Raw genomic sequence first — 25,311 nt, 5'->3', positions numbered from 1 at the left:
AAAAAATGATACTTATCTATTTGTCAGTATGTAATAATTGATGTGATCCTTTCTGTGAAAAATTTAACTGTTACAAAGATAGTTAAAATGTCAAATTTATATTTATTGTTGAAGATTGTAAATTAAAAGATTGCCTACTGAATTTAGAGTTTACTTATCTCTGGTGTATCTTGCCAATGTTTGTGATAAAACTGGTATATCACCGAGACTAGATGAACTAAAATAGACTTGGTGTGTAAAATTAGAAACTGTTACATAAATTTAATCTGAACTTTCTCTTCAATTTTATCCTAAATCTTGAAATTGTTTCAAACTTTCCTTCCTTTGACAATTGATAAAAAGAAAAGGTATTTCTCTAAGATAACTAAAATTCATTGACTTGGTTCCAGACGTACTTTGTGATAGCAAATAATCAGCAGAAAGATTATCACATAAATAGAATTTGTTTGAAACGAAAATAATAGTTTCTGATTACATAAACTTTCAAATGAGTGAATTTTAATAAAAATATTTATTTGTTGACTTTCTGTTCTTGGAATATCTTGTAAGATAATATGGGCACAAAGGAAACCGATAACAATTGAAATATTGGCATTTATTTTCCCAATTGACTTTATTTTGAAAGGCAATATGGCTGTGTGAGAAAAAGTCAATAATTGTGTTAAATTGAATAAAGATATAATTTCTTGAAGGGTAAATGGAAACCCACAGTAGCACCAGATACAAAGAATGAGAAAAATGGTTGACTGAGAGTTCCATAAAGACTTTGTAAACAAGCAGCAGGTTTAATATTTTTTCACACATCTTTGCTAGGATAAGATTGATGAAGAAAATATTTGGTCAAACAACACACTCCATGTGGTCAGCGGTTTGGCTGATGGTCAAGTGGTGAGCAGCTCCACGAGATGAGGGTCAGATGAATCAAAAACCCAGCTGGATGTTCATTCCCCGCTTACATTTTATCCACTTGAAGAAATTGATTTACAAACATAATCGCTTCATTCTCAAACAATTGGCCATGTCGAGTCATTAGAAAACCCCTTTTCCTCGACTCAAAAACTCTTAAAACAAACTTTATAGCCACCCTGATCCATCAGAGCTTATCAATCGTGCTAGGCCAAGAATAGAAATTCAATTTACACAAGTAAATAAATTGATTTTTCAACATCTGTCCTGTGCAGAACCATGTTCATCTGACAGTTGAGATTAGTGGTAAGAAATTAATGGAATTAAATATTAATTGAATGAAGAACCTGCTCTAGTTAACAGTTGTGAATTAGCAAATGAAAACATATAATGACATGCACTGTGTCTGTCCATGTCAGGAGTTTGACTCAGCTAGCTCTAAAATGAATCAAATTGTCTTATTATTACCGGTATTGCAGCCAAGTATGATTTTTTACTCTTTAATATGATTTGCTTTTAGAAATTGTCTTGAAAATCGATATACAGGTCTTTGTGACATGTAAGAGATAGTAGGGTGTACAGGCACAGTTATAAAACAAAATTTCAGTGGCCTACCCATAACTGGTTCAACCCTTAAACATCTGTTTCTTTCAGGAGTTCAAATTTTCAGGAAGTATATCCCATCTCTTTTATGCAAGGGGTCTAAGGGTAAGGGATGGCCGAGAGAGCTTGAAGCTTCTACTTAACGATTGCCTCCATAGTTATACACCTAAAGCTTTCATTTCTTTTTTGGGGGGCGGTGTGGCTTCACAGGTTTTGACCTTAAGCTACCGGTTTTGATTGGTGTTATGCACCAAGTAGGGTATGTTTACTCTTTCTGAAACACTTGATACCACTTGTTGTCGCTTGACTTTCTGTAAGAGAGCTGACCTCAAGCAGGTTCATGTGGATGAAAGCAGGTTCATGTGGATGACATTATCTTTTATCAGCTTGATATTCGGTTTATCCAAAACATTTTTTTTAACACTGTTGTGAACGTCTTTGCCAATAACTTTGACATTTTGGTTTGTCTGTACTGTGTTCGTATGCTATTATATGTTGAAATTATTCTTCAGTGTCTGCTCAATCTTGAGAATTTATTTAAATGCAATTCAAGAATCAACTCTTAAGTGTTTCAGAACTGGTTTATATGAAAACAAATTTTCCAGTTATCTAAAGTAAATAAGTGTCTTTTTGAAGTGATGTGTTTTAGAAGTAATGATACTCAGAACGATAGAATATCAAAGCCGAATAAATTTGAGGTCAGCTTGAGGGATAATACCTACCTAACCCCCAAGATCACAGTGTCACCCGAGGTGTATTGTATACTCTTATAGAAACCTGCTTGTGTCAACAGCTTTGTATTCTGTTTAAGGGACATTTAACCTAGATTGATTGAAATCAGTGTTCAGTTGATTATCTGGGATATTTTTATTAAGTTCGTATCTATTCATCAATCTTCAATACATCAACTTTATTCTTATCTAAGGGGATCAGTTGTGTTGTACAAGTTTCAATAAAGTTCTTGAGGAGAAGAATGATCAGGGGTTTTCTTATTATCACTGGGTAACTGGTAAACTTGAACTCACTGTCATCAAATTACCAGAAATTGTAGGTATATTCTGTGATCAGAATGTCACTGTGTTTACATCAACTTTTGTTATATATTAACAACTTCTGTAATTTCCACAAAGTAAACAATACATTAGGCCACTCCAATTTGATTTTCTATTCTTCAGGAACACCTGTTAAAATTTTGCTTCTTATTTCTTTAGAAAAAAAAAACAAACTTAAAAACCAACACTATTTAGTTGCACTGTTCAAGAGCTCCTAGTTCCAAGTTTTGAAATTTTAAACAAAACATCTGCTTAAAGATGCATTATGTAAGATTTAGATAAAAAGCTAACAGTTCTCACCATAATAGTTAAAAAATAGATAATGAAAAGGAACTACATTGAAAATTTCAAATTACTTCATTCTGAGCAGAGATATAGTCTTTGGCAGAACAGTGTAGTCTTGATTGTCATTGCTACTGTTGTGACGATAATAAACAAAGTCTTGATAATCCATTTTTAAATTAAATCATTAAATGCCAATCTTTTTTAAATCTGTTGAAAATCAAAACCATCCGAAGTTCTAGAAGAGCTGATTGCGGGTCTGGCATGTAAATATATGTCTAATATCTGCATTAGGCAGATTTAGCTCTTGAATAATGCATCTTTAAAGTTGCTGTTTACTTATCAAGCCCCTGAAGAACTGAAAATAAAATTGGTTTGGCCTTACTATGGAAATTCATGAGGTAAAGAATACCTTTACCCAATGTAAATGGCTGGTTCATTTTGCTTGATATAACTCAAGTCCACTCTATGTCCACTCTCTGTCCAGTGTTGGTTAAATATTGATATAGACATGGAATCTGACTGGATGGTTTTCATACCTGTGTTAGTTAAACAGGTGGATTGTTGACAAGCTTATAATCAGTTTGTTATATACAGGTGTGGCTATTTATTAAAAAAATCTCCTTTCAAAAGATGCAACAAAATATTGCTTGAGGCTTTCTCTCCATTTGTCTGTAATTCTTTGTCTATTTAAGGCATAATATTTTTACAAAACATTGACTTTCAGTACATAGTCCTACTGGTGCAAAAATGATTGAAAGTGAAAAATCCTAATGTAAGTTGTGGTCATCTAAATTTCCCATTACCTTATATAGATTTAACGTCTATTTCTGTCTTAGAACTTCAATCATCTAATGGAGATTAATTCATTTCTATTAGCCTTCTGTGGCTGTAAAAAAGAATACATTCTTTGAACAGAATTTATTTTTGTAAGGAGATGCATGGTGACTGAAAATAATCCACAGACATCCTAATTTATTGGTGTCCAGATTAAGAAAATCAATTAAATTCTTTGTAAGGGGATAGCATCTGAAAATTATTTGCCAAATTTAGTAAAAAAAAATAATTTTTTTTTGTTTTTTTTTTGAGAAAATTATCTGATTCGTAACATGTTACGAATCCTGAAATAGCTGAAAATGGTTCTAAATGCACATATTAATGTAATATGAATGCATGTAAAGTGATTTATATTCAGGTTTTGAATAAAAATATTGTAATTTCTAATCATTATTTTCAGTGAAATATGTGGACAGTTCAAATTGAACGGCAGTCGTTTACACCTGTTTAGTCCATTCTAAACCTTTTTTTTATTGTTATTTTGTCAATTGTAAATCAGCCTTTACTAATTACTTCCACATTGTCTTGTAGGATATGTTTTTATTTCTTCATTACAGAATGGCGCCCAAAACCATGGAATACATGACTCGTGTACTGATTATAAAATGTTAATTGTGTCTTAAATATTGGATATTAGGAACCTATATTTTTACGGCAAGATAACAACATCAATATTGATTGAAGTTGACCAATATTGAAATCTAATTCATGTTTATAATTTCGAATATTATGGAGAATATTAAGTTAGAGATTTAGCGCCTTTAATATAGACAATATGTCTCAGAATTAAATAACCTGAAATTGAATTACATTGTTTTTGCGATTGTTCAGCTTCAAATTTTTTCACAGAGAAAGGATTGTGTCCGCAGAAACATGGGTATACCGTTACTTAGACGCTTGTTGAAACAACAATGAAGATTTTTTTTAATAATTGATTATTATCATTTAAATATGTTTTTTTAATCTTCAATTACCAGTAGTTTCATAAATGAAGTGATACTTTGTACTTGGATTTCAATAGCTGAAGATTCATGTTTATGAATAAATTATTCATTCACTTAAAGTAAAACACTTGACCTAAAATTTCACTATTTAACCTATTTTTTGTAGTTTACAAATATATATTGAAGAGTTTATACCACAAAGTTTTGAATTGCAATATACAGGGGCGGATCCAAAAGGTGTATTTGTACTGGTGTGCACCTTTCTTTTATAGTTTTTTCACTATTATAGAGTATATCTATTGTTGCTTTTCCTTGATGCTCCAGCAGTGGTGGAGCCACAAACAACTCCTTGGGCATACAAGAAGGTATGCTACATTCCAAAAGTATTAAATTCAGAAAGAAAGAGTTTATTATTAACAAAATCTTGCCATATCATTGTAATGGTGACTAAATGTGGAAAAGAGGTTTGTCAGCTATGCAAGATGTGAGTTCAATCCCACATTTGCACATATCAGACACTGATGGACAGACGATGAAACTATTATAAAACCTTCCACTGTAGAAGATGGCATGTCTGTTTATATGTATTTCTGTCTCCATTTGAACAGACCATGAAACGATTATAAAACCTGGACTTATCTACTTTTCTCCGGGTTCTTCTTTTTTCCAACTACAGTACTATTCAAAGAATTGAAATTGAAGATATAATTCTGCATTGACCTGGTTGTGTTGAGTGAACATTAAGCGAAGTTAAACCCATGTCTCACTTTCTCCCCTCCCCAATTGTCTATTTTGCTGTGTCTGCGCATGCAGTAATGTAGTATTGGAGTGAGTAAGATATCGCCAAGTTAAGTTACTGTATCTATTTAAGTAGGTAACAAATTACCTTGCAATGATTTACTGTCAATATTTGTAAAGTATGTAATCATATATCCTATTATCATATCATCTTCTTTTCATTTATCCCATCACAGAGGTACAAGTAAACAGTTTATAAAATTAACCTAACATGAACTAAATGTCAGACTAGGTACAATTACCAGTGGCATTGTCTGAGAGGATATTTCATTATGACCTGGTATTCTTCTTTACTCCTTGTAATTTATTACCAAAGGTATCAAACCATCAAAGGTTATTATTAAAGGTTGTAAAACAAATATTATGATAAATATGTAAGCAGGCGACAGGTAGAGAAGCTGTTATGGTAATGGAATACTGGTAGAATTTCAGGGAAACAATGGAAAACTAACAGGTCTTGTCAGAATGGAATACTGGTAGAATTTCTGGAAACAAATGGAAAAATAACAGGTCTTGGTAGACATCTCTCCTTGATACATAACTTTGAGAAACAACAATGAAATAATAATAGATGTTTTCTGACATGTCACAGAATAAATATTTTTTACTTTACATGATGATAATGTACTGGGCAGGAAAACATGTCATGATACATGGATATAAAAATACAAACTCTTAATAACACTACTTATAATTTCTGATACTTGTATCATATTTTGATATTAAATATAGGATACAGTGATGAAGTATTAGGATATAAAATATATGATATACGTGAAATATTAGTTTAGTGTGAGTCTGAAGAAGTGTAATTACAGTCTAGTGTGTATATACAGATAAAACAGGATTTTAGATGTTGAATATGTCAATGTCTATTCATGTTTCTACTCAGACACTGATGGACAGACGATGAAACTATTATAAAACCTTCCACTGTAGAAGATGGCATGTCTGTTTATATGTATTTCTGTCTCCATTTGAACAGACCGTGAAACGATTATAAAACCTGGACTTATCTACTTTACTTACACAAGATGGTAAAACCATATGAAATGAGAGACGCATATTTTACCTGACCTCGACAACATTTTAACCCCACGCTGTTTACCTGGCCCAAAAAACATTTTTTCAGTTCACCTGTTTTTGATATCAACAAATCGCTGGCATGAAATCACCAATGTCCAGACTGTTTTGAGTTTCTTGGTATTCAAAATAAACTTTTACTTGTGCACAATATCGTTAAATTTCATGCTGGATCATCTGGCCATGATCTGGGAAACCATACCATAATAAATAAATTTGATCTCAGTTCTGTACTTTGACCAAAACAGTATTACTTATAAAATATTTATTTGCAGAACATTTTGATATTCAATCTATAATAAATGGTTCAAATACATTATAATCAAGCTCTTTGATGATTTCTGCTAACTTCCTAAATATTTGGGCATGTCTCTCCACATATATCAGATTAATATGTTTTGAAAATGTGATTAATTGGTTCAGAGAATTTTAGAATGTTATTAATTGGTTCAGAAAGCTTTGAATCTTTTTGACGCTGAATATGTAAATATTTGAGCATTATATGATGTCTTTACAATGTTTTGATACTAATAGTTAGAAAAAAATTAATGAATTCTTGAAGTTTATCAGAAGCGTGTGGAGATGGAATTTTATCGTCTACATGCTGATTATCTACCATCTTAAATCTTCAGTCGGAATATCAACACTTAATATATTTTATGGATAGCCCAGTCGTGTTATAATTAATTCATTAAATGTTTTGAAACATGTAAAAAAAAAGTCCAATATCTCAGAAAATTGAATCTGCTTATTAAAAATTTAATTAAAATTTGAAACATGTAGGAAGACTATATTTAGAATTCATCTGCTTCTTACTTCCTTTGAAGATATTTGATAGTATTTGTACCTTTGATAAACTGTTATTTTTAATTATGTTATATTAGGTTACCATGTTAACCGGGTATATTTATTTAACCCATGTTGTGTTGTGATTTAATACCAAATTACAACCCGAGGGGTTACAATCCACAGGAAATCCAAACTATATTAAGGAGAATGAGTTTGAATCATTTATCACGGCAATTAAATTCGTATATAGGGTGTATATAGGATCTCTAAGAACAGCATGAATCGACAGGGTGAATTTAAATTTTGTCAATGTCAAATTTTTGCACGGCATTGCACAGTTATGTGTATTGTGATTGATATTACCGCCCAGGGTTATGTATATTTTATGCTCGTTTGATAAGATATAATTACATGATTTTCAACTATAACTGTGTTAGGTAAATACTATTTGGGGACATTTGTTTGCATTGATAACAAAATGATAGCTCAGCAGTTCAAGGGAGCAGACAACCATTGATAAAAATGACAAGGCATGAACCATCAGTCTATTTAGTGAAGCATATTTGATAGTAGTTATTAGACCAGACAGCTATTATTAATCTAAATTCATAAATTTCATATTCAACATACAACACAAAGAAAAACATTCCTAGATGAAAAAGGGGCATCACAAAATAATACAGATGGCCATTAATGATGCATTTTTTTTTACCCATGTTTAAAAGACTACAAAGTACGTAGACCACAGACAATAGCGTAGTGAGTATGGGCACTGGAGCACCAACCCAGAGGTCCTGGATTCAATCCTGGTGTTGGCCCCAAAAATTCTTCAGGAGTTTTCAACCAGGTTTCCCCCTTGTCAATGGTGCAGGACCAGGGGCGGATTCGTCCAATAAACCTTTTTCTGCTGAACATTATATTTATATGGGGGGGAGGGGGTATTGGACCAGCCATGGAGCGATGATGATCATGTTGTATGTGGGCGGTGGCTTTAACGGGCCACCACGCCATCACTGGAGTATGGAATGGGCTGGTATAATAGACTTTCTGGGCCGTGTGGGCCGAAGTCAAAATTTTCTCAACTAGTCCCATTTTTTAACCAGTTTAATTCTCTTGACTCTTGACGATACAATGATAATACGTTAATTAATAATATGACAGTATCATAATTTCACAGGTTGATGGTCGTAAATTACTTGCAGGTTGGGGTTTTGGCCTAAATTTATGAGATGTATTATTTGACAGAGATTATAATCAGATATGCCACCAAATCGCATATTTGGGGTTCATTTTTCAAAATTTTCCAGGGGAAAGGGGCCGCTAAGACACGGGAACCCGGGCCGGAATCCGCCCCTGTGCAGGATGGAGGGCCTGACATTGAAAAAAAGCTTCTAGTCATTTGCATAGGATGAAAAACCAAAGTCCATCCATGTACTCATTGGCATGCAGGAAAAAGAACCCTTAACAGTTGGATTTCCATGAAGAGTAGACAGAAACAATGCTGTCAAGGCACAATTTCCCTCAAAGCACATTGCTTGATGCATGCCCGTCTTCATCAGCCCAGTTGGTGCAGAAAAGTAGGATGTTAAACACTATTTCATTTCATTTCATAAACCATCTAGCACCTGCAATATTCATAAGATCATTAGTATTTTGAATTTCCTAACACATAAAAGGTGGTATTAGATGTTTCATATTTCAGAAAATTCTCCTTTGTCAGGATAACAAATGTCAATATTCTATAAGAAGTGACAGGTTTTATGCACATGGCAGTTTATGCTTACCCGTTCTGAAACATCACTTATAATTTGCAGAGTTCATGTAGCTTACATATATTGTTAGAACTTTGTATGCAAAATGTCGAGCAATAGAAGAATGTGTACTTTGAAACATGTTAAATGCCAGCTATTTAAGATAATGAGTTGTAGGCAGTCATGTAGTACATCTTATTACAGGTTATACAGGTTCATTTTCTAACGGCATTTAGCCAAACTTTAATTCACAGCACTCAAATATCTAAACAGGTGCCATGTTATGCTTTGATAATTTGTTTTATTGAATAACATCATATTCGGAATCAAGCCAGCAGATAAAAATAAACAAATCTTTAAATGTCATATTCTTCCATTTGCAATGTTTCAAGAAAACATCATTCCACTTATTTATATAGGACTTAGATAACAATTTCAATAGTGCAATAGAACCTCTGTGACTGATATTTATAGTGTAATAAGTTGACATTATATATATATGCCATGACTTATTGTTACTGAATACTTCCCTTTGATGTTAACGTCTAGCCATGAGATTACTGTATGCCCCATTTTTGCTATTTCAAAGGAAAGTTTGATTAGCTACACATACAATAGTTCCTCATGAAAATAAAGGGGGAAAAATCTGTTTTGGATAAAAAATATATATGGTCTAGACACTATATGTACTAGAAGCACCTAATAAAAGTGTGATCAATAATGATGAATACCTTTTAGTCTTATTCATTTTATGAACAGACTGGAACATTTTATAATCGATTTGAAAAATCATTCTCTGCGTCATTAATGGAAGAACAAATCCTTGTCAGAGGATCCTGTCATGTGGCAAGATCTCATAGGTAACAGTTTTCAATTTTCTTAGCATTCGGATTAAATTTTGGAACTCTCTCCACGATGTCCTTGTAACAAAAAAAATCATTAGTTTGTTGAAAAGGATTTTGTCTGCAACACTGTATGAAATTAACCTTTAAGGGCATACACTTATAGTACTTTCCAGACAGCTCTTACCTTAATTTTAAGGAGCTAAAGTATTGAATTTGGGCTGATCTGATATGCAAATTGAAATGTGGGCATGAATTGTCATCACTCTTTTTCATTCGTCTTGTGAATGCTCTTGCCCAAAATTTGTATGCATTGCATTAGTAAAACCATTTATCTATAGACATAGAACTATTGTCCTTGATTATGTATCTTGTCAATGCACAAATGATATTATGACGATTTTGCTTTTTACCCAGTGGTGCTAGTGCCATACAGGGCCTAACTGCCACTCATGTTTTCTACTCTTGTGAACAGTTTGCTCAAGGGTTGAACTTTTTCATAAAGATTCACAATGTATCATCCTTTGTGGACTGCTCGAATGACTTGGTATACATTTCGTTGCCAGGCATCTTTTCTTTGACTTATTGTGTCGATAGTGGAACACAGAATTGGTTTTGTCTCAACATTGGCTTTATCTGTAGACTTCAGATTTTCAACAAAGACAGATTTGAATCCCACAAAATAAATCAACATGTAAAATCCAATGAAATTGGACAGCTATAACAGGGAGTAATAGGCTCTATTTAAAATTTAAATCGTTATTGTTTTCATTAAGGAAAGATGTATAGTTAAACATACATTATGCAAGAGCTAAATCTGTCTATTGCAGGTCTTTCTTTAGACCTGAAATTTTATCTAAATTATTAATTAGACATTAATTAACCTATCCAGACCATAATCAATTCTAAATGGCATCGCTAACCTGCGATCTTTAGTGTATTATGAGCCGATTTACTGCATAACTTTCCTTCACGATTTAACGATTAAATGGATAATCGAGACTATGCTGATTATCGTACTGACTATAGTAATGATGATCGAGGCTAGGCGGAAATTTCAATCGCTTAGTTCTCGGTTCATAGTGGATCAATTTGAATGAAATTTTCAGCAAATTGCCTTTACATTATCTAGTTTTTAACTATTATAGTGAGAACTGCCAACTCGTTATCGAATCTCTATTAATATATCTTTAATAGAGTAGAAAACACTCAAATGTTCTTTATGTTTCTACAACAATCAACAAGACTAGGATTTCCTTTGAAAAAGTACCGCTTGATGACCTCTAGGAGATAAGACAACGTACCTAACAGAAAGGATAATATTGCCAAATGCCAGTTAAATGGGAGGAAAACAAGAAGCTAGAATACCGATTGTGCGGTACCGGTAAGGGTATACTATGGAATATGGATAGATGTTCTGGCTCCTGGAATATGCCATTCAGAAGCTTAAGCCAAATATCAGCCCACAACCTGTCTTCAAGAAGGATTATTTTCTAAGCTTAATCATGCTCACTTGAATAGCTAACTTAGGACCTTCCGTTACTTTTTGTGGAAATTTGCGGTTTAAAATAGGATATAACCTCTGCCCTTGGCTGTAAAAACAGATAAGCTGGTTTCTCACATTCTACTGGTTAAAAATGCTAGCTTTTCAAAACTAGCTTGCATATTAATTATTATAATAGCTGTCTGATCAGGATATCAGATTGTCAAATTCTTCAACAGAAACCCTTTATTGTAAACTTCAATAATATCAATCTAACTATATTGTTGATATTATGGTATGATTTAAATATGTAGCAAATCTGATCCACAACAATTATTTACCCTAAACTTTAAGAAAATGTTTGAATTTAAAAAATAAAACATGTAGGGGCATTTAGAAAAAGTAGGTATGTGGAGAATGAAAAGTGTGCTTATTAGTCATCTTGATCCACCCTGCTATTTTAAATACTTGTAGACCATAATAATATAGATGTTACTTAAAACAAATTAAAAGATTTTTATAACTCCTTAAATATGATAAGATTATTTTAATAGTTCTTAAAACCTCTTTAATACACAAAAGTCCATTATAAGGTAAGATAATATATTAAATCTGTATTAGACTGTGACATGTTTGTGATAACGGTTACACTAATATATTACTGTACATGTTGTAAACGTGAAAATATTATAAAACATACTACATTCGCAAAGCTAAAGGATATTGGGGCTGGCAGGGTACAATACATGTAGGTTAGCTGTGTGCTTTAGATCATGAGGTCTCTCACTGAGTCAAGTGGTATGGTTTCGTATACCCACTTGTACGTTCAATCTCATGGGTTTTCTCCGGTTTCCGCCAACTGCTAAAGACCCCAATTATTAAAATAAAAACTGAACCATATGTTACTTGTTAATTCTGCAATGGCCTAGTTGTGTTGAGTTGACCAGTTTGGGATTGAACCGTGCCACTTGACTCAATGACAGACCTTAAACAACGCCCCCTCCCCTCTCCCAATATGATTGATAAACTAAGATAGATTACTCTCTGACCTCAGGCAGTTATCTTGTTCTTCATTAATTCTAATAAAATCTGATCAGTGTGATGATTACATATAAATCCAACTAAATAGATAAAGTAATTTAATCAGACTCAATTACAATACTAAAGTACAACAACATTTGTTAACCATGTTAACTACACAAATGTGCATTGCGGAAATAAAATGGGGTTTAACGACCTCCTTTTCTGCACAATGACAGGCATATGTCATACAGTATGCTAAAGGAAAATTTAACCAGGTCAGTGGCACTACGCCCTACTCGTCCCATCCATGTGTCCTTATCAGGCCATCATTTCTGCGCCACTGGGGGGTTGGATGGCTGAATGGTTAGCGTGCGCGCGCTGTATCATAAAGTCTGTCATTGAGTCGACTGGCGTGGTTTCGAATCCCCGGTTGTACGTGGCAAGGAGTAGGGTCGCCTGTCCAACCTCGTGGGTTTTTCTCCGGGTCCTCCGGTTTCCTCCCACTGCTAAAGACCCCTGCTAAAGCGAATTATGTAAATAAAATTAAACTATATGTTAGTCCCGAAATGACCTAGTTTGTGTCGAGTGGACGTTAAACCCCATTTCTCTCTCTCTCTCTCTCTGCGCCACTGACGACAAGAAACGGCACTGGAAAATCCTGAGAAATTTCTTACTGAGCCATGAGAATTGGTATCACTATATTTGAATTGCATACTTCATTAATTAATATATCAAATTACCTCCTGTTAGTGTGTTGATTTACATGGAAAAAATATTTTGCACAAAAAGACCAGGGGAGAGTAAATGAAATATTAGCTATTTTATTCAATTATTTTGAACAAACTTGATAAATCTTTGTTGGTATAAACAGAGGTATTAAGAATTTTGGGGTAGAACTTCTACAGGAACAAATTACAGCTGTATGGGGGCTCAGGGAACTTGTTATGGATGAATACCAGTCCCCATGAAATTGGTATTTTGTTGGGGGTTTTTTTTTTTTGCAAAATCAATCTTTTAAAACAAATTAGATCTAGTCTACAAGTTTCCAGACTTTTAGTAATTTTGTAAGTTGACTAAGAACCATTTATCTATTTTGACATTGACCTAGGTTTTGTAATGAATTTCCTTTGTATTATGTATGGATGTGCTAGATTTGGAACCAAGACATTTCTATGTTCTTTAAAAGATGAGATCTTATTAATATTCAAGGCATATAGAGATTATATAGCAAAACAAGTGATCTTTCATCAACAAGTCCAATACACTAAATAATTGACCAATTTGTAATGGTCAGTGAAGTGTCCAGTCTTTAACCCCGTTTAGATTACAAATTTCAGGCGGACAGAATAGTTAAAATTTTTGTACTCTAAATGGGTCAAACCTGCCATTCCAATCTAGATCACGGAAGTGGGGTGGTTTTGGAACTGTTCTCAGTATGGCACAGGTAAATTTCTATGAAGAGTTCCACATTTAGCCTGCCTGGAACTGTTCCGGAATAGCAATGTAAACTTTCTAAAATTTTATCATGGTTTGGAACGGCTCTAAGAATGGAATGCTTATCGTGGCCAAGTGTAAATGCAACTTTTACTCTGGTATAATGTACCGCACTTTAATGTGGTATGATACTTTAAATCAATGCTATCAGCAATATGAGTAACTTCTCCCTGCTGAAATACTTGCTTAATGGGAAAACTGACACATCACTTGATGGGTGATAGAATGGAAATTAAAGTAAGAATTTATCCATTAGATGTCGATGAGGTACTGTGAACACATCAAACCTGTATTAGTTTTAGATGTAGTCCTAGCACATAATACAACATTCTGTTTGTTGAGAAGAATGTGTCGACTGTCACCACAGTTTCTCCTATAACCCAGTATTTCTTTGAGAACTTCTTGGAAAACATTTATATTTCAGTGACCTGTGGGGGTGCGATTTGGGGTCCAAAGTGTTCAGAGTTGCAATGAAGTGACACAGAATTGACAGAATTGCAATGAAGTGACACAGAATTGACAGAATTGCAATGAAGTGACACAATCAAGGAATTGAGTCATTTTATAGTTCTGCCAATCCGGATAACTGATGTGGGTTGAGTGGAATCACGAGTAGAACAGAGTTGCCAATAAAATGGCACTGCTTTAAAAGAAATTTAAATTCTCTGTGTGTAGATCGGACAAATCTGTCATTTAAAATACAGATAATCAGTAGCTACAGATAATTATGGTAGGACGAATCCGTAACAAAGCCAGTTTGTCAGTCAGTAGATCATCTTTAAATTGTAAATCAGCAGTACCTTTGAGGTGACATGTTTTTCATCTGAAAGCTGTAGTTAAAGTCACCTTGTGTGGTGTGTTGTTCAAGGGTTTGTAAAGCCAATGGGGTTATCTAAATCTAACCCTTGTGGGTAGAAACACTTCAAAGTACTCATATATTTACCCCATTTGTAAAGAGATTAGCACCAAGATATTCCACACTGACTTTGTTTAATCAAGGCTCAACCATGTATTGACTCAACCAAGGTTATTTATGTTTGCCTCTCGTAGACAATCACTTTATCTACATGTTTTATTCAATGTTAATTTGTTACATTTAAATATTGTCCTCTAAATCCCTTGTTTCATGTTTGTGACTACATTTTGGGTTCAAAATTGCCAAAAAGATTTTTCTAGGGATCACGATTGTCATCTATGCAATGTGATTTCAATTCTATATGCTAGTCCCATTATAAACTAGTTGTGCTCAAGGTAACCTCATTTCATAGTAGAGATGAAATCCCAAGATTACACCAAATTATATATGGTTAGGAAATCGGTCAGAAACAACATGACTGAAATAAAATCAGATACAATTGTTAGAATGTTCAAATGATTATGAATTAGATGTACTCTCGTTAGTTTCATTTTTCATGTGTTATGAAACTGATACACATCTATCCTAATGAGAAGCAATTTATATTAAATGATTTATATTAAAGGTGAAAATTAGTCATCTTAATAATGTCAGTTTTCATGTGGTTTATCAAAATAATATTAATTGTCATGGGACATAATCAGTTAGTGGAATAAGATTACATCTCTATTGCTGAACTTGTCACTGTCGTCTCATCTATTGTGTGTTAGTCGGTTCAGGATGGAAGCTGGGGGCATTATATCTCAGAACATTGGATGGTAAGAAATAAGAACCAGGTCTGATGAGTACACTATTTTATACTGTTATTCTTTATTTTTTGCAGAAACTGCACGAATCTTGCCTGCTAAATATGGTTATTTCCGAACCAGTAAAGAGTATGATCCATGGAAGGGTATTTTGAAGAATTTATACAGCAGAACCTTTAATGCAATTAATACTCAACCTACGTAAGTATTCAAATTTCTATTAGTTACTTCCTCACAAGATTTGATTGACGTTTGAAAAATTAACTTTGTCTTGTTTCATTCCCATTTCATCTAAAGCCATGAGACGGTATCAACACACTATTCCATAAAATTGAAACCAATTTTGAAAAAAGGAGTTTTTGTTCTTTTTCATTCATTACCTGGCTAGTATCTCTAGCTTGAGATTTAATTAGTTTAAGAAAAATTAATGTGAGTTCTCTTTCCATTCAGAACACGTAGGTTAACATTTTATCAGAATCAGTGAGTGGGCACCATTATATATATTAGTTACTACTACACCACTGTGGAATTGAAAACTAAATTGGAATGATGTTTTTTATGGGGGGTTCGTTTAGGATCACAAAGTACTTACAAAAGTATTGCTGTGATATTTCTGTTATAAATTTTCTTTTATATACAATATTCTTATACTTTATTGTAGAAATGCAAAATTAGTTTAATATACATGTATTGTTTATTTATGTGAAAATCATAAACTGAAATATATTACTAACAAAAGTGCAATATTTCTAAACCACAGTTACCAAAAACAATTGGGGCATTGACAAGTATTCAGCAGGAAAATAAATGCCTGCATGTTAGTCTGATATGAACTAAAGAATTTGTATTGTATTGCCAAGATATTGAACCCTTTGACTTTTATTTCCTCAGCAGTATGTTGGAAGTACAGAAAAATTCATGTTCATATCAAACCTAATAGTCCATAAAGATAATAACCATATGTTAATCTCAAAGTGAGATAGATGAACATTAAGCATTATTTATATATTACTACCTATACTATAAATTTAATTTCTATGGGATATTATGTTAGTCAGAAATAGCTAATGTTTATATGAAACATAATCGTGATTGTGTTAAAATCAATATTTATGCAACACAACTAATGATGATATATAACTACACACAATAACACGATGATAATCAATGTAGGCCTACAGTCATAATTATATCTAAAAGGATATCATTATATTTAATGATATCTTAATCTTCCACATGCAAAAATAATCGTGTATCTTAAATAATTTCTTTGTAATGCAGTCTTGATAAATAAATCACAACAAAACTTGTATCAGATGTGTTATAAAAAAAAAAAACAAGATTTATACTCCAGTATATTTTATAGGCTTCTCTATTTAACTAATTTTTATACGCCCACATTTTCATGCGGACGTATATTGTCGTTGCCCTTGTCCGTCAGTCCACAATTGTTTGTGGATACTCTACAGGTCACAATTCTTATCCGATTTTGACATGCTTGAAATATAGGTTTATCATCAAAAGATCACAGTTGCTTTCAATATTGGCATGTATCGGATCGAAACTTTATGGATTATGGCCCCTGATTGTATGAAAAATCACGTTTTTAGCTTGTGGATCCTATAGAGGTCATAATTTTTTATCCGATTTAAAAAAACGTTTTAGTATATCACCGTTACACCCTAAGGATAGTTGAGTTCAAATTTTGTAAAATCGGCTCAAAACTGACAGACAAAATGGCTGCCCCTCGTTCTCAAATAGCGTAAAAATATGGTATATCAATAGGTCACAATTTTCTTCTGATTTTGATGAAACTTGAAATGTAAGTTTATAACCAAAAGTTTGTGGTTTCTTTTGATATCCGCGCATATCAGATTGTAACTTCCTGAATTATGGCCCTTGATTAAACAAAAAATCATGTTTTTAGCTTGTAGTCCCTGAAGAGGTCACAATTTTTATCTGATTTAAAAAAATGTGTGAATATACATGTATCACCATTACACACTAAAATCTTGGATCCTTTTGATAATCGCAGATAACCGAACTCAACTTCCTGGATTATGGACCCTGATTGTTCGAAAAATGGCATTTTTAGCTTATGGATTCTCTAGAGGTCACAATTTTTTTTCCAATTTTAAAAACCGTTTAAATATTTCACCATTCCACCATAATGAAGGTTGAATTTGAATTTCGAGAAAATCAAAATGAAACTGCCCAACAAAATGGCCGCTATTTGTACGCAAATTGTGTAAAAGTATGCAATACGAAGGTTGTCAACCCTCTAGAGGTCACAATTTTTATCCGATTCTGATGGAACTTAAAACATATCTTTATATCCCAAAGATCTGTCCCTTTTGATATATGTGCATTTCGGACCATAATTTTCTGGATATTGCCCCTGATTGTACAAAAAATCCTGTTTGTTTTTAGCTTGTTCTCTATCCTTCTCTTGCAAAATGTGGGCGTATCCCACCTGGCAGTCGCTGGTTCTTAATACTGAAGTCCCTTTAGCTATGAATTTAAAAAAAATCTGGCATTATTTTCGGTAGTTTAAATTTTTCAACAAATTATATTGACTACGTACAATATACAGTATGGTGTAGTTTTCACCATAAAGCATTGGTAATTTCAAACATAACACCTTTAAAAACAAAAAAAATTGGTAATCATGAATAGTTATGACAATTGGTGTTTCTTTATCTAATCTGACTGATAGCGATCTGTTACTTCTTCTGTTAAAGCTGTAAAAAGAGTATTTTATGGCGAATTGCATTCATTTCATCACACATTTATATCAACCAACTTGTCACATTAAATTATATAATAAGTAATCTTAGATGAATTTGTAGAATAACTTCAGTTTTTGTTACAAATTACTTTGTGTTCAAAATCATGCAAATTATATAGAATTTATACATTGGTTTTGTTAAAAGATTACGTTTAATGGAGATGACTCATTGCTAAATACATATACCTTTCTTTATACCTAAAAGAACCAATATTTACAGGAGTTTTGTCTAACTGGTGTCTGTTTAAGTTAATATGTTTAGGAATAGGAAAACCCTAAAGTGTGAAAAAAAGGTTTGGGCCATACATTGTAAACAAAGAACCAGACATTTGGTTCAAACTTGAAACATCAGTAGTTTTATTCATGTGTATAAACATGTTACTCTATTCTTCAATATACAAGAAATTCTGGTTCAACTAGTTTCTTTATAGATCTGTAGAAAAATTTAAAACATATGGTTTAATATGGCAACTTTAATCCTTGTCTTGAGAAATTGCAGTTGCTTCTGATATTACTCTGAAAGTCTTATTCATTTAAAATATTAAAGATTGGTTCCCCACAACAATAATTTGGTCATCTGTTTGACCCTCTGGACTTATCTAAAGGCATGATATTTCCTAATTGGCCTAAAATAAATTAAACAAGTTAATTACTATAGTGCGTCAACCACTGGATATCTTAGCATGTGCAATACTCACACTTTACACAGTACTGCCTGCGCTCATGCCTTCATTGCCACGCATATTTCATATATGTATAATGGCAACTATGTCTTTAGGCAAAGTAGTATAAGGTGGTCCAGAAAGTAAGTCGAGAAAGGATAGAAAATAAAATGAAATGGGGTTTAACATCCTACCTTTATGAACCAACCGTGTCTGAAGACAGGCATATGTCATGTTGTGTGCTATGAGGGAAATTTTACCCAAACAGAGGGGATATGGGTATGCTCTTATTTTGAATTCCAACTGTCAAGGATTCTTTTACATGCACTCCAACATGTACACTGGTCCTTACCAGGTGCTCGCGAAGAAAGGATTTTGTACACCATTTCATTGTCATTCATTTCCAACTTATAACTATAATAAATATAGACTAATGACTTAAAGATACATTATGGGAGATTCGATAACGAGTTGGCAGTTCTCATATAATAGTTAAAAACTAGATAATGTAAAGACAATTTGCTGAAAATTTCATTCAAATTGATCAACTATGAACCGAGAACAAAACAATCGAATTTCTGCCTGACTAAAGTCAGTACGATAAACAGCATAGCGTCGGTGAAGTGTCAAAAGGGTGTATCTCGGGAAATTAGTCAAATACACTTTTTTGCATTTTCAAACTCTCCCAATTAATATGCACATTTCTGTCTAAGCTGTGTGTCTCTATGCCAATTAGAACTGTTCTGGGCATCATGTGTCCAAATGTATCTTAATTTGTGGAAATTTTGAAATAGAAAAGGTTCTATTTCTTAATCTTTAGAAATTCTTAGATACACCCTTTTGACACTTCACCGACGATAGTCTCGATTATCCATTTAATCGTTAAATCGTGGAGGAAAGTTATGCAGTAAATCGGCTCACAATCCACCAAAGATCGCAGGCTAGCGATGCCATCTAGAGTTGATTATGGTCTGGATAGGTTAATTAATGTCTAATTAATAATTTAGATAACATTTCAGGCCTAAAGAATGACCTGCAATAGACAGAATTAGCTCTTAGTCTTGCATAATGTATGTTTAATAAATAATACATTGTATATTTTCAGATATTGTGCACGATTTGTTGTGACCAGTACTCGTTCAGCTTGCAATGTTTCAGCAGCAACAGAACAAAATAGTACATGGTCTGAAGAACTCGTGGAAAATCAAGAAGTTTGCGTAGAATGTCAACCAACAGCCATGGATGTAGAACGCGGATCACGATGTATCGGACACGGAGTATTCGACAAACAAACAAGATGGAGTGCTATCGATGTTCCTCACTGTCATGGAAAATGGATGATGACCTCAAAACATGAAGCATGTGTTTGTGACAAAGAATCTGATATAAATCTTATTCTGATCTAATGAACATTTTAGCAGCTTCATGCTGGTCTTGTGACTTATTATTATGGTTTAGGAAAATATGGTGTATATGAGGCTTCGAAAAGATTACCAGGATTTGTCAGTGGATTTGTTTGGAATAAATGTTCAGAAATGATTGAATTGAATTTTTTTCATCATACAAAATGAATTAATTTAAAGGTTCACTCTCGCTTTTAGACCAGTTTATACTAGAATGGAAAAAATGATTGATGTTTAATTTATTAGATCTTTTATTTTGAAATATACATTATACATATGATGTACGTAGCCTCCACCACTATCACCATTCTGAATCTACTTTTTTAGTGCTGTATTACTACTCACAAATTATTTCTCATTACATAGTGCATTTACATTATCTTGTTGTTAATCAAAAAAAAAATGTTTTATATAATTCATGTTTGTATAGAAATGAAAGGGTTAATTTAAGACATATTATTCTTTTTACATCTTAATAATAACTGGCCTAGCAGGTTACCATCGTCACTGTTAGTGGTACCTGTCCTGCTTAGAAACATTTGATATGTGCAGACTTAAACCATCAAAGAATCTTTTTATGTCATATTTTGTACCTAAACTTATGAATGATTTTTAGTTCTTGTATATATGCAATAGTGGTTATTTTGTTTTTACCTCTTTTTTTGGTGCTATAGTGTAAGTCAACTTGTGGATACTTTGGCCAGTATTTGTACGTAAATTCTTGAGATAAGATCTGCCTGTTCACCATGCGCCATATTATTATACATATTTCCTATTGCATACTGATCAATTAAACCTTAAATCTGATATTTTATTTGTATAATTTTTAATTATTTGTAAATAAAAAAATATTGCCATTTGAATTATTCTAACCCTAGATAGAGATTTTTTTCATATAAAATTGTAAAATGTATATGTCACAGTCACACCCTCCCTTACTTTTTCTTCTGGATCATCATTTTGTAATTAAATGTATAAAACAATATTATTTGTAAATTTTTTTACTATATTGAATGATATTGATCTTTATAGAAGTTATAATTGGGAGTTTTGAGAAGATTGATAATGCAAACAAGTTATGCCATTCATATTATTCTGTTCAACAAATTTTTGGTTGGTAGTATTTTTTTTTTTTTTTTTTATGTCTAGCAAACAATATTTATAACATTATTGAATGAATTTGCTAAAAGAAATATATATTATTCATGTTTTTATAACAGCTCTACCAAGTAAATTTAGAAAATGAGTCAAATAACGCAGAAATTCAGAAAAATTTTGATGAAAGGTTTTAATTGTTGAAATATCTAAGCAAAAAAAATCAAAATAGCAATACCTCATTTTTACTGTATATTACTTTCAGTTTATACAAAGTATGGAATAATAATGAATTAACATCATGGTTTTTTTTTAAATTGAATGATGTTTTGTAAAAGATCTACTTGTATACAGTTAAAAAAATTATAAATATATTGACGTCTATTTGGATATGTATTATTATACTATCAAATTTATTTATTTGTATAATTTTTTATTCAGTTTTGTCACTGATTCAAAGGTGCTTATTTTGCAGTTTATGCTGGGAAGAAGAACATTTGAGTGTAAACTTCAGCCCAGTATATCTGTGATACATTTTTTTTTATTATTTTTAATGAAAGAATACTAATTTGAAAAATGTTATTAAATATTGATTTTAATGATTAATAGAATATTATTGTATTATGTTCATGTTTAATAGTAAGGATGTACCAAAAAGAGCCTTTAACAAATTCTTTCAAAAACTTTATAACAATTGATAAACTTATAAGGCTGGTTTCCATGTGTGGTTTAAGTGCTTGGAATTGCACAATCCACTTGAGTAATGCTGTAAGCAAATGTGCGTTTCCATTAAAATTCCATAACTTACATAATGCTGTGTTTGAGGTTGTTCTGCATTATTGTCATTGATGGACTTTTTTCATCAACTAACAGGTTTGCAATTACATTACCAATGTCATTGATGGGAGTTTTTTCAAAGATGCCATAATGAAGTCGCAAATACTTAACGCCTGTTGTGGAAACCAGTCTATATTTAGATGTATATACATATAGTGCATTTAATCCCATTATTATATTAAAGTTAATAGATGTATCCGCTTTTAAGTATTAAATGTGATTGGATTTCATCACTTTTTAGCATTTATTTCATTAGAAATTTATCACATTATACACACAAAGTAATTGAGACAAAAAGTTTAAAAATTTGTCATTTGTTCATAATATTATCGTGTAAAAGTTTCTCTGTATTATCATAAGTGATCTATAAATAGGCATGACATTAATTGTACTGTACCTCAGGCTGAGCACCCACACGTCACATCATGTACATACTGTTATTGCTTTTCAATATTCCCTCCTTCCTCCCTCTCCCCATCCACCACAGATCATTGTAGAGTTATTATTTTAGATTCGTGTATTTTAAAGACTGGCTCTTTATTTCTGTATTAATCACTTGATGTATTTCTATATAAATAAATACCTTTCTTTCTTGTACTCTCTTGTTTTTTGACAGCACACAGGTCACTCATTTCAATCATGCCAGTCTGTAATAATTTGCATGGAAATGACCACCTGAAAATCTATGTCTGTCAGCTGATCTTTTCACCTGAAAATTCCAACTATTGAATCACCATGGATGGATAGCTTTCTCATTGACATTATATCATGTCAGGTCTATTTAACTGCATTTTAACAGCATTTTTTATACACGTAAATGGCCAAGTTTACGCAATATGATGACTGCCTCTCATTGATGTAAAATTCAGTAACTGTGAAATGATCAACTAATGCATCAAAAAGTCTTATACAGTATCTTTAAAAAATTACACATGAAATTCCCATCATGGAATGAAATTTGGAGTTTTTCAGTGTCAAAAACTTTGACTTAAAAATTAAGAAATTGCTTTAATGTAAATGTGCACAAATTGACTGAGTGGCAAAATATTAAAGTGAATTCTGACTTTCTTTGAGATTGACAGAATTAGGTCGTCCAATTTCCAATAGCCTTGCAGATTTCCTCTGTCATTGATGCTTCCTAATGTAAAATGCTGGGCTGACTTACTGGTTGATAATTTGAATGAATTTTGATACATTCCATAAATAAGTTTTAAAAACTTCAAAATACACCAAAATGAAATCACCACCAGGTAGTCTATTTGATTGATACCCACAGGGTATGGTGGCTCAGTGAAGAAGACATACCTCGCTAACCTGGAGGTCGGTGCAGAACAGTAGGACGTTAAACGGCATTTCATTTCCACTATTGAACATCGCTGTTTTGTGTTTTGTATTAGGCCTACCCAATATATTTTAAAGTTATTCTATTCTTCAGTTGCCAGTAACTTCTATTATGGCTGTAAATAGAAAAAGAAACATTTCAGTTCATTTACAGATAGGCCTATTGCATAAAATTTGATAGCCTACTCAACAAAGCCAGAAGGGGCCCAAATATAGGGTTCGAATCTCAGCTTGGGTCAAAACAAACCTTCAAGATTTCTTAGTAGGTGGAAATGCATCAGTCCTGGTTAAATAATTGTCGCTCGCAATGCCAGATAAGAATAGAATAAAAATGTTAAAAGTGTCACAAGTAATGCATCAAAGAAATGAAATGAAATGGGGTTTTAGGTCTTACTGTTCTGCTCCTACTGGGCTAATGAAGACGGGCATACGCCATTCAGTGTGCTATGAGGAAAATTTTGCCCGGACAGTGGCACTATGGCCTACTCGTATCGAATTCCAACTGCCAAGGGATCTTTTATGTGCACACCAATGTATACACAGGTCCTTGGTTTTCCATCCCATCCGAATGACTAGACAGCTGTCCTTGTCAGGCCCTCCATTCTGCACCACTGACAAGGGGAAACCACGTCGGAAAATCCTGATAAACTTTCTCGGCCATTGCAGGGATCAAACCCATGACTTCCAGGCTAGCGAGCCACATCTTACCCACTTGGCCACCCTGGTTTCATGCATCAAAGTGGTTAGGTTAATTGGGGATTTAATGTCCGCTTGAACCCGGAGTGATATCCAATGGCGTGCCACTATTGGTTTAAGTGGGGCATATCCAATCCAATCGGGTTGAGGGAGGTGGATGGCCAAATTGTTAGCGTGTGCGTGTTGTATTATACTATTCAAAAAAAGTAGGGGATATTTGATTTTTAAGTGTTATTAAAGTCACCTAATGAAACTGACGAAGAAACAAATGACAAAATGAAATGAAGTTCACATTCATCGATTTATTCCAAATGATCGTTAGACAAAGTAAGGCACAGACTGACCATTATAAGGGTAAAATGATACCCGGGGTCAAACAGCAAAGTTACCACAGCATCACAACCAAGTCAGTAACGGGTAAATCCTCCTCTGTTTGCCAAACAAGCATTGATCCGACGTGGCATACTCCTAATGAGACGTCTAAGGTCATTTTGGTCCAGATTGTCCCATTCCTGTTGCAACGCAGCAGCAAGTTCTTGGACATTGGCAGGACGTTGTTGACGTTGACGTAACCTCTGTCCAAGCATGTCCCAGACATGCTCGATGGGGGAGAGGTCGGGACTCAGTGCTGGCCAAGGTAATGTGGTGATGTTCTGTTGTTGGAGGTAACCTGTAACGATCCTGGCCCTGTGACATCTTGCGTTGTCATCCTGGAAGATGAAACGGCGGCCATGACGTCGTGCGAACGGCACAACATGGACTGCCAAGATGTTGTCCCGGTAGTACTGGCCTGTAACACGCCCTGCAACAACATGTAAAGCCGTTCTTCCATAAATAAGTTTTAAAAACTTCAAAATACACCAAAATGAAATCACCACCAGGTAGTCTATTTGATTGATACCCACAGGGTATGGTGGCTCAGTGAAGAAGACATACCTCG

The 25,311-nt window shown here is 33.3% G+C and overlaps 1 protein-coding gene across 1 annotated transcript in view; it reads left to right on the top strand.

Moving 5' to 3' along the window:
- LOC126825117 (somatomedin-B and thrombospondin type-1 domain-containing protein-like) overlaps positions 1-22,931 on the top strand; it is a 64,571-nt gene extending 41,640 nt beyond the window's left edge. The window contains exons 3-4 of the mRNA XM_056101837.1: positions 15,627-15,750; positions 20,105-22,931. Coding sequence (XP_055957812.1) covers positions 15,627-15,750; positions 20,105-20,405 — 425 coding nt within the window. The 3' untranslated portion in view covers positions 20,406-22,931. The remainder of the gene's footprint in view (positions 1-15,626; positions 15,751-20,104) is intronic.
- The last annotated feature ends 2,380 nt before the right edge of the window (positions 22,932-25,311 follow it).

The sequence above is a fragment of the Patella vulgata genome, chromosome 6 (assembly GCF_932274485.2).
Source record: "Patella vulgata chromosome 6, xgPatVulg1.2, whole genome shotgun sequence".
NCBI classification, from domain to species: domain Eukaryota; kingdom Metazoa; phylum Mollusca; class Gastropoda; family Patellidae; genus Patella; species Patella vulgata.
This window is presented reverse-complemented; position numbering and strand designations above follow the sequence as displayed.